The sequence below is a fragment of the Glycine soja genome, chromosome 3 (assembly GCF_004193775.1).
Source record: "Glycine soja cultivar W05 chromosome 3, ASM419377v2, whole genome shotgun sequence".
NCBI lineage: Eukaryota > Viridiplantae > Streptophyta > Magnoliopsida > Fabales > Fabaceae > Glycine > Glycine soja.
Genome location: NC_041004.1, coordinates 37,939,391 through 37,952,475, shown reverse-complemented (window position 1 = coordinate 37,952,475; position 13,085 = coordinate 37,939,391). Strand labels below are relative to the sequence as shown.

The following is a 13,085-nucleotide window of genomic DNA, read 5'->3' as shown; positions in this document are numbered from 1 at the left end:
TCTTTTTTGTGAAGGTACTTGAACAATTGAACTTGTCATCCATCTATATATTGCTGTGTTGTGAGGTGATTTTTTTCCCTTTACCTACTGTTTTCTTACCTTTTAACTTTCTTTGGTGGAATAATTGAAATTTTAAAGCTAGCTGTTACCGGTCTTGTTGTCTCTAGATGCTACTCGGAGTTGTACAAAATTCTAAGGGCACGTGGCTAAATATTCTTGGTTGGGATTTCCATAATTTTGATGTTTTGGATTGTTTTTTTTTTTTTTGGAAAAAATGTAAATTATATTAAACTCAAAATGATACAACAATAAATGCAGCAATATCCCACAAGAGAAAATCAAAAGTCTCCCTAATACAAGAAGGCTTATACCAAGATGTTAAAATAAATACAAATACACTTATAAAAAACTTAATCTTACTAATAACCTCTCTGTTAAATAACCTAACCTCTCAAAGTCACGTAAAAGAAAGGTTTCGGGAGAAGGGAGAATCCCACATTTTAGCCGGCGTATGCTCTTTTGTTCTTACCCATGCACCCATACGGTTATCGCCTTATATATCCTTATTATATTTTTTTATTAATTACTTTTTTAAGTCCTTAAATTTGAAGTGTATTTTTTAAATTTTTTAAAATTTAAAAATGTATTTTTTATTTTTGAATTTTTACAAATTATTTTTAATCATTGACATAATGAATTGATATTTTACGATATTGACATAATGAATTGATATTTTACGATAGTTTTTAACATTTTGTTATGATTTTTTAATATTTTGTGACAGACAATTTTAAAATAAAAATGAATTTATAATAATTAAAAACTATTACGAAATATTAATTTATTATGTTAAGGAAAAAATAATTTTAAATTTTAAAAACTAAAAAAAGACACATCCAAATTCAATGTCTAAAACAATAATTAAATCCTACATTTTTTCTTCTTCTTAATTGTAAAATATTTTACCATTTAATTTTTATTATTTTACTAGTAAATTTTTTTTTTTGCAAAATTTATTATTCAAGATTTAATTTTTGTGTATTTTATCATTACTTTCTTATCACAAAAAAAACTGCTTTTTAAAAAATAAATGATGTTATTTTATTATTAATATGATTTTAAAATGTACAAAAATAAAAATTAGGCGATAGAATTTAAAAAAATAATTGAAGTTAAATAATAAAATTCATAAAAAAAAAACTTGGATGGTAAAATTTATAATAAAACTTTTTTTTCAAAACCTTTTGATCGACTAAAGAGAAAATAGTATATAAATATTTAGTACACTTTTGTACAATCACAAATTCTATATTTATATAGTAATTAAGTTGTTTGTCTTGCTAATAATTACTTAAAAATACATAATAAAAAATAATTTCTGATTAGTTACATGTAAACATAGTGCATATATAATATTAAATTCACATAAAATATTTTTCTATAACCTTCTATTACTTTAAACAGAAGCAACTTCCTGAAACCAACATTATATATAAGACTGGCAATCAGAAGATAGGTTAAAATAGATTGAGTTGATCCAGCTGTATGAGTAATACATCACTAAGTTTGGTCTCCCTCTTACTTAATTGGCGACTAATATTAATATTCTTTATTATTTAACTTATAATTGTATATGTTATCACTCAACTAATACTGTTTTGCCAATTTTACCACACACACAATGAGATATAAATCCTCGTCCTCTTCTTACTCTACAATCTCTAAGCCATTCGACTTAATTCAATTAATAGATAAAAATTTCTAAAAATAAATCACTTGTAATATATCAAGTAGAAGATTCTAATTTACAGTATATGAGTAGATATGCAATAGAGTGTTCACAATTTAGTTCAATTTATAAATAAAAAAGTAATATGCACTAAAAATTAAAAAAAAAAGCATAAAAACATAAATGAAAAGTGCTATCAACACATTCTCTAAAAACATCTTTAATTAGTAAAAGAATCAATTTTAAGTTCTTGGATCACTTTTTGTGGGCCTCTTAATATTACACAAGATATAAGAACTTTTATCATTTTTGCTTTAATGATAGAATCCATTTTGGATTCTTAGATTTTACTTACACAGAAAAATAAAAATAAAAAATAAAATCTCTTTTTTCTCTCAAATGAAATTAAAAAAATAATATCTTTTAGACAAAAGTGAAATTCTTGAGAGTTCCTCCCTCATGGAGAACTTTTGAACAAAAATAATAATAAATATGATAGACAAAGATTTTTGAGTTCAAAAATCGAACTCAAGAATTTCTACTAAAGATACTTTAATACATTCTTCTTAATACTTATTCTATTGTCGCTTAAGATTTATTAAAAACTACAAAATAAGAAGATAGAGTCATTAAATAACAAGTGAGACCTAAAAAAAATTATGATTTCTAATAAATTTCATCCAATTATAAAGAATGTGTTAAAAAAATATACTATTACCATTTCTCAAGATTGCATTGGATAACAGACTTCAAGAGAGATCCGTAATCATATGGTGAACAAAATGTCAACATGATGAACAACAAGCACTAGAAAGACAACTTTAAAAGCATTGTTACGTCACTGCTAAGTGCTAACCGTAACCTTAAGGATTATTGATAACAATATGGCCCTTTAGAATGTGACGTGGGCTTCTCCATATAAGGAACCTGATGTTACAATTTTCTTACTTTGCAATAAATGTGTCTTTCACAATCACAACTACTTTGAACTTTTTGAAGCTCATCTTCTGCAGGGTTTTAGAGAAAATGAGGCTAGTAGGCTTCACTGTGATTTCCACTCCCTTTGGTGATCTAATGGTGGCACTGTAGATTTTTGGAGCAGGATCTACATTGGTCACTCTTCTTTTGAAAAATCATACTCTTATGTCTTTGTTGCTTTCCAAGCCAAATTGCATCGTGGGGGTAGTTGATAGCATCTTGGCCTGCAATTTTTATGAGATCGAACAAACTAAAATTGCTAAAACTAGAACCATTTTCATTTGTAAGTTGTAACCATGCATCATGGCATGAGAACTAGATATAACCAAAGTCATCAACATAATAGGCCAAACCAGGGCTCAAACTTCTTCTTGGGTTCAATTGACCAGAACCATAGACAAATTCTGCCTCGTTGTTAACTCTCCTGCTCATAGGTTTGGCTTGGCTTGACAAAGGTTATATAAACAAGTTGAAGTCACCCATCTCAAAAAATCTCAAGTTGTGAGTTGTGACCTACACTTGTGAATTGTCGTGCAGGGCCTTCAGATTGAGCATATGTATGATACAAACAAATCAACTAAGATTTCAATGCCAGGAGCTGCATCAAATAGATTATAAAACCCCTTCAGTTACCCTCAGTTCTGAAATGCCAGCCTTTTGATCACAAGTAAAAGCAGAATCAAGAACACCAACAATAGGAAGGTTGAAAACTTGTAACTATTAATACCTTGAGAACGTTTTGAAAGTGTAGTAGCAAATGGAGCTTGCCTTTTTATTTCATGGCTCTTGTATAATTGATCAAGAAATTCATGTAAAATTGATGGTATGAGATAATATGGTCAAAAAATTTGTTTTGTAACAAATATTTGTTTTAAGGAAGCCATAGAAAAATTAGTAAGTAGCTATTTATCAATCTATAAGTGATTCAAAGATCAAACAAGAGCATGCTTTACTATATGGATTGCATGTAATTGGTAATAATGTTACTTGTGCCACTAATCACAATGGTAGCGAGTGTCATGAAAATGTGAGCAACATCAGGATATTACTGACTTTCTATTAAAGTACCAATGACCCTAATTTCTTTCACAACAGCTTGAATGCCCCCAATCCTATTTCGCAGTATACAAGCTTTGGCTTAAAGGAGACTTTATAGCAGAATCTGTCAGTGCATCAAAATATTCTGTTACTTATTGTTGAACAATTTATCGGGTGTTATTGACAAACAATGGAAAATTACCTAGCATCTTCCTTGCCTTTTGGTGTTTGGCTGCATCAATCCCATTGACAAGAAGGTTACTGTTTTCATTTTGAATAAAAACAATTCACTCCTACCCCCTGCATATCCTCCGTTATGGGATGTACACATGTAAATTCATGACAATTTTCTCAGCAAGACACAGAACATTACCTTGGTTATTAATAGAACCGTTTAACTACCCAAATGCTCTGCAAACTTTGCTTTTATATTCCTAAAACTAATTATTTGGTCTTGCATTTTGTAAAATCCTTGTCACTCTCAAGGTATACTTAAAAGAATAATTCTATAATGCCAGAAGTTACATGCATGCCACATGTTATTGACAGAGATCTACACCAAATTGAAATTTCAGTTGTTCCCAATTCCAATGTCCCATTTAAATTATTCATAGTTGTATACGCAAACCATGTTAATAAAATGAAATTTTGATTAGTGGAGAAAGTCACAAAGTATCATGGTTGTCGTGAACTATGGATAAAACTACTTTAGTCATTCAGAATATTTGAATGGCAAAAGAATGCAACTTACAGTAACATTCTTGCCATTTCCCAACTGTAAAGTGCTCTTAAAAGCCCTTTCAATGCCACAATAGCTGCTATTGTTACAATCCATGGTGCAGTATTTGTTACAGTTCCTATGGTTTGACCACCATTTCCAGCTAAGGCCACTGTGATTAAAGCTTTTCCTCATTGCAAGAAATGCACCAAGTAATAGAGTCTTGAATCTTGAATATGACTTGGATTTCCTCCACCTATGAAAATGAATATGACATCTTTATCTTCATGTATAGAAGCATCAAATGCATCAACCATCACATCCACTAAATATATTGATGTTAGTGTGAGTGTCAAGTGTTCCCAAGACTGAGGCCGTGAATAAGGAACCGCAGACAGAACATAAAGGGAGGATGAGTAAAGTGTGTTTATTCAATGTTTCTTACTAAAGCCCACATCGGCTAGTGTATTGTGTGGAAGTGAACTACGTATTATATAAAACACAGTTTTCCCCGTAGAGAGGCATGTAGCCGTGAGATGGTCACAAAGCGAACTATTCTTTCGCCAATTTTTTTAAGGGTCTTCACCTCTGGGAGAAACTATGCTATAAAGTTAAAACTGTAGAAAACTTGTTTTCGAAAGGGTCTCTTCTCTTGACAGACATTCTGAAATTTTGTAATCACAAACTTTAGTTAAATTTATTTAAGTTGCGGGGTATCTTTTTGTTGTTGTCTGTATTAAAGTTTGTAGTTGTAGGTTTCTTAAATAATTCTTAAGCCTTATGGTTAGAAACAATCACAAATTATGCATTATCAACTCTGCCCCAAATTGCATTTTGACAGACTATAAAGATAGATCAATTAATATTAAATGATTAATATTTTTGATTGAAATTAACTTTTATATTAACTCATAATATTATAAGATGATGATGATAACGATAATGTATATTAAAATTTTAAGTGATTTAGTTAGCATTTAATCTAATAAAAAAATATTATTTTTTATAGATGATGATAATATATATACTAAAATTTTATACGCTTACGATATACTACTATTTACTTAAATTTATTGAATTGATAAGTGGTTTTAAGTTGACAAAAAAGAGTAATGACGTTTGATCCCGAAAAAATGTGGTGTCATAGTCTATTATGAGAGTTATATATCCTAGGAAGACAGTTATATCAGTGGATGAGCATTGAGATATCAATAATCATGGAATAATATACATAATATTATTATACGACAAATAAAAAGTAGTAATCAAATACTCGTATATGTTTTTCACGTGTCATACAATTTTTTATTTTCAAAATTTTGTGTTTGGATAAAAAAAATTAAAATTGTGAGAGTAAAAGAAAATAAATCGGGAATTTGAGAACGAGATTTTAAAAAATTTCACATAAAAGTAAGGATAAAGGTTATAAAAGAAATATGAAAACATCTTAAAAAGTTGTTCTATCAAGAAAAAGAATTTCAATTTCTCACTTTTAGAAAAAAAATTAAAATTCTACATTTTTAGTTGTTTAAAATTCTATTTTAAAACTTCAAAAATTTAAATTTTTTATAAAAAAACATCCGAACAATGAATTTTAAATTAAAAAAATTTAAATTCTCTAATAAATTACTTTCCACAATTAAAATTTTCTATCCAAATTCTAAGAATTCTAGATTAACAATAGTAATTAAAATTGTATGGATTCTGGATTCAATTGTGACGGTTCCGTACCTTAAAAATTTATGATTATAAAGATCCACAACATACAGAAGAGAGAAGAGATAAGCAAAAGCTTCTCCTATGGCCATCTTTGATCTGGGTGAGAGAAACGCGTATCGATGAGATTCAGGGCTTACTAGTTCACACAGTTGCATCCACACACCAATTGTTTTAACAATTTGGAGTGAGTGTGTTTTGATCGATACGGGTCCTCTCACCTAGACTAGAGTTGCCCAAACTTTGATAACACCATTTATCCATCAAAAACTGGTAAGTTCCTTTCATCAATTCCTGTCTCTCCAATTTTACTTTTTTTTTAAAAAAAATTCGTGAGTGCTCACTTCCTTAATTCACTTACCATTCTGTTGGATTAATGTGATGTCATGTGTCTCTCTCCAATCTTTTGTCTAAATTAAGTAAACAAGTACTGACTGTATTAAGTAGTTTCTAGTTCTTCTCCATGAAACATGATTCTTGCTTTAAATTTTGTCAGTTGTTATGTTTGAATTAAAGTATACATTTTGCTTTATTATTTATTTGAATAATTGTGTTATGTTTGTGAAATAAAGCATTGAATTTACATGTTAGTGAAGTAAACAAAAGGGTGAGTTCAGAAAGGAAGCCCGAATTGGAGAAGAGTGGTGGATCACAAGATTTGACCGAGAAGTTTGAATAGGGAAATTTGGTAGGCACTGTCCAATTCTACTTCAATCCGAGAGAAAGCCATGCCAACTGCAAAAAAATTATGCCAATAGAAGTCCAAGAGCATCATATATTTGAAATCCTAAATCAACGGTAATTGGATCACAATATAGTGCAAAACAATGTTTTGTTGATTCAATAATCGATCTGATCTAAGGTTTGCTATATATATTTATAAAGTCACGAACATGAAAGTCAAAGTTGAACATTAAAGTTACAAAAGCACCCCATATTCCTTAAGACAAGTTTTTCAGGATGGCAATGCAAAGCTTGTCATCTTTGGTCGAAACATGCGTTTATTGCTGTTGATTGTAGATGTGCTACTCTACCATGTAAGGCAGGACACATGTATAACAAGCATCCTCTATGTCTAAACTACTTAAATATGACATTTGCAATGAGAAAATGTCTACAAAGCAATGGCTTTGCTGCTCATACTTATTGTGTTGTTGGCAACTCTTGACGTATCTAGTTCAGAGATAAACTCCAATATGATATTCATTCATACTTTTTTTTTAATGTGTAATGATACACAAACCTTCTTTATTTTAAACATTATATTAATATCTATCATTTCTTTTTATTTCTCTTTTCCCGTCACAAAATACGGACAACATGGAGAATTATAACTTTTTTTTATATATTTTCAATTATAATAAATACGAAATGTGTTTTATATTTTCAAGTTATTGAATAATGTTTTTTTCCTAATATATTTTTATAAATAGAAGAATCTCTAAAATGATAAAATATTACTCTTACTAGTAATAGAAAAAAATTATACTAATATTTTTTTATTTTCTTGGTTAAATATTTATATATTTATTTTGTTTATCTCAAAAAAAGTAAACTGTTCTTCATTCAAATAAAAAATATTTAACTATAATTTTAGTAGTCTTTTTTTACAGCTAGTTTTAGTGCATTAGGAAAAAAAAAGCAACACATAGCAATTAAACTGAAATTAATTTGTAATTTTGATTCTTTAATATAATTAACTTCTAAATTTTAAATTATTATAATAAAATTGTTCTCTTATTTCTTACTTACTTAAAACTTTAATTTTATTTTAAGATTAAATCATTTTTAGACTTTTTTTCTAATTAAAACATTATATTAATCTCAAAATGAAAAAAATACAAGTATGAAGTGACTAGGTGCGGTGACAGTGTTGCAGGCTTGCAACGTTTTAGCCTTTTAGGTTCACCACTTTTGAAGTGAACATGAAGAACTCAGAATAGGTGCACGAGAGTTTTCTATTAAGGGTTCATCACTTCCTATTTTTTTAATTAAATTGTAATAACAATAAAAAAGAAAGTAAGAAAAAACATTTGTATGGCATAAAAAATCAAGCATTTATGCATTTCATGTTAAGAGGTTTCTTAACATGTAGTAGTACTCTTTCACCATTATCTTTTAACTTCAAGATAATCACATTCAATGCCTTGAGGGCAGAAAGTTCACTTACAAATGAACTTTTTTTTCACATAGATTTTTAAAGAAAGAGGAAATACATATGGGGGAAAGAAAAAAATCATGACTAAGATTTATTGAGTTTTCTTAGAAAAGAACCTTTAAAATGGGAGATTTAACCCCAATACCAGAGTTAGAAAGAGAGAATAGGTTTGCTTAAAAAGAGATTTTAAACTAATTTGGTAGGAACGGCACGAATGCAGACCCCCTTTGCCACAAATTATGATGTAAGCTCTGCCACTTGAACAGACCTTAAAGCAACACCCCTCCTAAGTGCAATGGAGGTCATTGCCCTAGGCCATGGGCCTTCTTGATCACCCATTAACCTCATCCAGGTAAGTATGTTGCTAATTCCCACACTCATTCTAAGTAAAGCTAGAATTCACCCATGTGCACAAACGCACAAACATGCACAAATTATAACAATGAATTATAAAAATGTATAATCAATACAAGGATTACTACTTATTAATAAAATAGTTACAAGTCTTTTATTTACTAAATCATCAATTTTGAAATGGAAAAGTATAATGACAAATAAAAAATGAGACTTACTAATTTGTCTAAAATTGCCAATGTGAGACTTTTCACACTGCTACCTAATACCTATGCTACTGCCAGCATTTTAAAATGGCTTGTTTTGAGCTGCCATAGAAAGGTTGTTCATATAGGACACATCAGTAGCAAAGTTCAACTTATGGGATTATAAACTCAAAATATTTGAGAACTTTGTTGTAAAATTTGCAATTAATTAATTGAATATAACTATTGCTTACGAAAAAATCAATAGGATCAGTAAGTTGTTGAGAAACAAGTAGTGAATTATGAAATGAAAATATAGAGTGGCATCCATATGTTGTTATTATACTGTGTGTTCTTCCCCGGTATTTTCCCTTAAACAAACCTTAACAAATTAGCCATGCTTACAAAAGAATATCACAAAAATTCATATGCATATTTTCTGAGCGGTTACACACTTGGGAAGAACAAAAAACAATTATCGCAAATATGAATTTCAACAAAGATTAGTTCGACCAAGTATTGTGATATATTACTAAGCACTCAAAAATTGAAGGAAGTCGAGTCAAATTATCAAAAGGGTTGTAGAAAACATTTAAAAATCAAATATTGCTTGTTTCGAAATGACATCGGATCATGTGGGTAGCAATCTTACAGCAACATTTCAATTATTGTTACTTCTTTTAACTTGTCTGGGAAACATACAAGTAAAGTTGAAATACATTGAAACACTTGCTGATATAATATTGTTCAATTTATATGGACTTAGGGTGAAAGTAGCACATGTGTACAGCAATGCTCTGCAATTAAAAGCCCACAATTAAAAAAAAAGAAAACAAAATTACATAAGTATGGGTAGAAAATGAAATTTATCTATGCAATTTTCATATACTTTTTACATTTTGTGCAACACTTGCTTATTGCTTTTGCAAATTACAAGTACTACTCCTTAGATAGATTGAAATTATCTGTCATTCTCCTTGAATCAGTAGGTGAAAACAAAGTCTTAGATTTCTCAAAATAATCTTTAGTTAAAAAATTTAACAGAATTTCTATATAGTAGACCTGACAACATGAATCAGAGCAATAGTGGATTAAAAATATATTTAAGTCAATAGTAATCTAATTTTTAACTCTATACTCTAGATAGCATATATTGCATGACTTATTCTTAAATTTATATTTTGGAAAAAAGTTGTGAGTAAATGTTCAAAACTTTTTTTTCCTGAAATAAGTTCCCTTGGGATCTGTTTAGTTCAAAGGAGGGGAGGGAACAAGAAGAAAAGAATATACAAATAAGCATATCCCATGATATATATACAAATCCTAGTTCGGTGGTCAAACGAGAAGTCATTCCTTCCTTTAGCAGGAAATTCCTTGTGTTTTTTCTTTGGTTAAACAAGAATAAGCATAGCCATTTACATCATCTTTGATGCCTTACACATGCAGCAAAGTTTACAGTATTACTTCATCCCTAATCAACCCTAACAAAATACCCAAGAAACGTACTTAAATATTCAAAAATAAAAAACCACCCATAATTTCAAAACATGGAGAAGATGGAGCATTTCAGCCACATCCACCCTCTACTGTTAAAGCAGGAACATAGCAATAATTACAACAACCAAGTCCTTTGTTCAGGTTGTGAAGAACTAATCTCATCAGGTCCTGTCTTCTGTTGTGTCCAATGCAACTATGTCCTTCACAAAAAATGCGCACAAATTGCACGCCATGTGAAACACCCATTTCACCCTCAACACCCCCTTGTTCTCCTTTCCACCACCCCTTATGAAGGACCATACGTATGTGATTCCTGTAGAGGCCTCTTCAGTAACTTCGTTTACCATTGTTATCAGTGCAACTACGACCTTGATGTCTCATGTGCTTCTCAGTTTAACCCTGATGATGGCCACAAGCATGAGTTTTTGTCACTGACAAATCCACAATCTTTTGTTTGTTATGCTTGTGGCATGTATGCAAACGAGGGTCTTGCTTGCTTATGCACCGTTTGTCAGATTTGGGTTCATTCTGGTTGTGCTGAATTACCTCTTGCTATTAGAATAAAAGGCCATGACCACCCTTTGAAGCTCACTTATACCCTTCATCATTTTTATGGTTTCTGGGGCAAGTTAACTTGTGGTTTTTGTAATGAAGCGATGAATCCAGCTTTTGCGGGTTACTTTTGCTCAACATGCAAATTTGCCGTGCATTGTCCGCAACAACATTTAGGAGAGTATGAAGATAAGGAATCATTCTCAGGCTATGAAACTGAGGAGGAATCTCAAGATATTGATTTCACTTTTAATTTCTTTGGTCATGAACATTTGTTGAAGTTCACGGAGGAATTAGAGAATGATGATGATGATGTGCAATGTTTTGATAAACTCTGTGATGCGTGCGTCCAACCCATCATGCCACCTTTCTTTTCCTGTGAAGAAGAAAATTGTGGCTTCTTTTTGCACCAAAGTTGTGCCGAATTACCAAGAACGAAGCAACACCCGTTTCACAAGCACCCTCTAACTCTTCAATCCAAGGCTCCTTATGATGGAATTTACAAGTGCGACGGATGCAGAAGATTGAGCAATGGTTTTGTTTACCGTTGTGACGTGTGTCAATTCGACCTTGACGTTTGTTGTGCTTCCCTTGAAGAGAGAATTGAACATGAAAGTCACAAGCATCCCTTGTTCCTCAAGAAGACAAGTGTTGCGAGGCAATGCAAAGGTTGTCATCTATGGTCGAAGCTTGTGTTTGTGTGTGATGTTTGTGAGGATTTTGCTATTGATTGTGGATGTGCTACTCTACTGAGTAAAGCGTGGCACGTGTATGACAAGCATCCTCTAAGTCTAAACTATTGGATTGAAGGGGATTTGAGGGAACATGAATGTGGCATTTGCAATGAGAAAATGTCTAAGAAGCAATGGTTTTATTGCTGTGATGATTGTGACTCTGGTGCTCACCCTTATTGTGTTGTTGGCAAGTTTAGGCGGATGAAGTTTGGAGGAAGTTTCCAATATGATGTTCACTCACACCCTCTTGCTCTGGTTGAAGAAACTGAGCAGAAGAATGAATGTGGAGCCTGTGGTGAACACTGCAATGGATGGACACTTGAATGTGGCCAATGCAAACGCTACTTTCACAGGGAAGGACAGTGTTTTTGGAAGGAATTTAAAAAGAGTGCTAAGTATTTGGAGTTATCAGGAATGATGAGACACAGGTATGCAGCAAACGTGTTGGCCTCCACGCCAAATGCAACCACAAAGTGAGGGCCTCATAAAGAAAAACCGCTGCCTCGATCACTAGCCCTCTCTTAATTAAGAAAACCACACTATGTTATGTTGTGTTACACATACATTTGCAATTAAACTGATATAATATGTTATACAAGACATTCCTTGTTCATATTCAAGACTTGTGATTCTTCTCATGAGTAATGCCAGTATAGGGACTGCATATCGAAAACGTTTGTGCAAGTATTTTATTTTAACTTATGTTTGTTCTGCGACTTTATGTAATCATGTATGTGAGTGTTCACATGAGTCTTATTAAAATTGATTTTACGAAAATAATTTTAATTAAAATTGACTTTAAAGTAATATAATTTATATTTGAATGTTTTATAATAAAATTCAATATAATTTTTTTATTCAACGCAAAAGTTACCTAAAATTGTTTAGGTTTAATATCAATTCTAGGTGAAAAATTAATTCTTTAATATGAAACCAAACATGTAAGAACTTAAAAGCATTTTATTCTAAATAAATTAATTCAAATACTTCTAACATATCTTAATTTTTAAACAATATGTTTTCCTCTTTGAACTGAACTGTTATTCTGAAAAGAAAAACTACAGAGCTATAATTAATAAGAACACAACATATACAAATTTGGAAGACATCCATAATACTACCCCCAGGCCCCAGCTTTCTTTTTAAGAAATCCATTCAACCAAAGGATGGAAAATGAGTTTGGTTAAGCAGAGTTGTCCAAAAATAAAGAACTGATTTTCCAAACCTATGCAGATTTGAAGTTAGGGTTTGTTTATGAAGAAATAAAAGAATATTCGTAGACTAAATAACGCTTCCAAATCAAATAAAAGGTACACACTAATCAATCTTCTCATAATTTTTTTTGTCAATCATATATGTTAGTCCAATATTTTTTCACTATTACTGATCACTTACAGTCAAATATTACACAGAAAATAGCTAAGTT

The 13,085-nt window shown here is 30.8% G+C and overlaps 1 protein-coding gene and 1 non-coding gene across 2 annotated transcripts; one reads left to right on the top strand and one right to left on the bottom strand.

Annotated features, from left to right (window-relative positions):
* Positions 1–8,536: 8,536 nt before the first annotated feature.
* LOC114407990 lies at positions 8,537–8,697 on the bottom strand. The gene has a single exon (XR_003665792.1). It is a non-coding gene; the product is annotated as a U1 spliceosomal RNA (small nuclear RNA).
* A 1,632-nt stretch (positions 8,698–10,329) lies between these two features.
* Positions 10,330–12,297, top strand: LOC114406784. Its single transcript, XM_028369600.1, has one exon. It carries the CDS (start codon positions 10,424–10,426, stop codon positions 12,134–12,136), a length of 1,713 nt encoding a protein of 570 aa, XP_028225401.1. The 5' UTR covers positions 10,330–10,423; the 3' UTR covers positions 12,137–12,297.
* Positions 12,298–13,085: the final 788 nt, after the last annotated feature.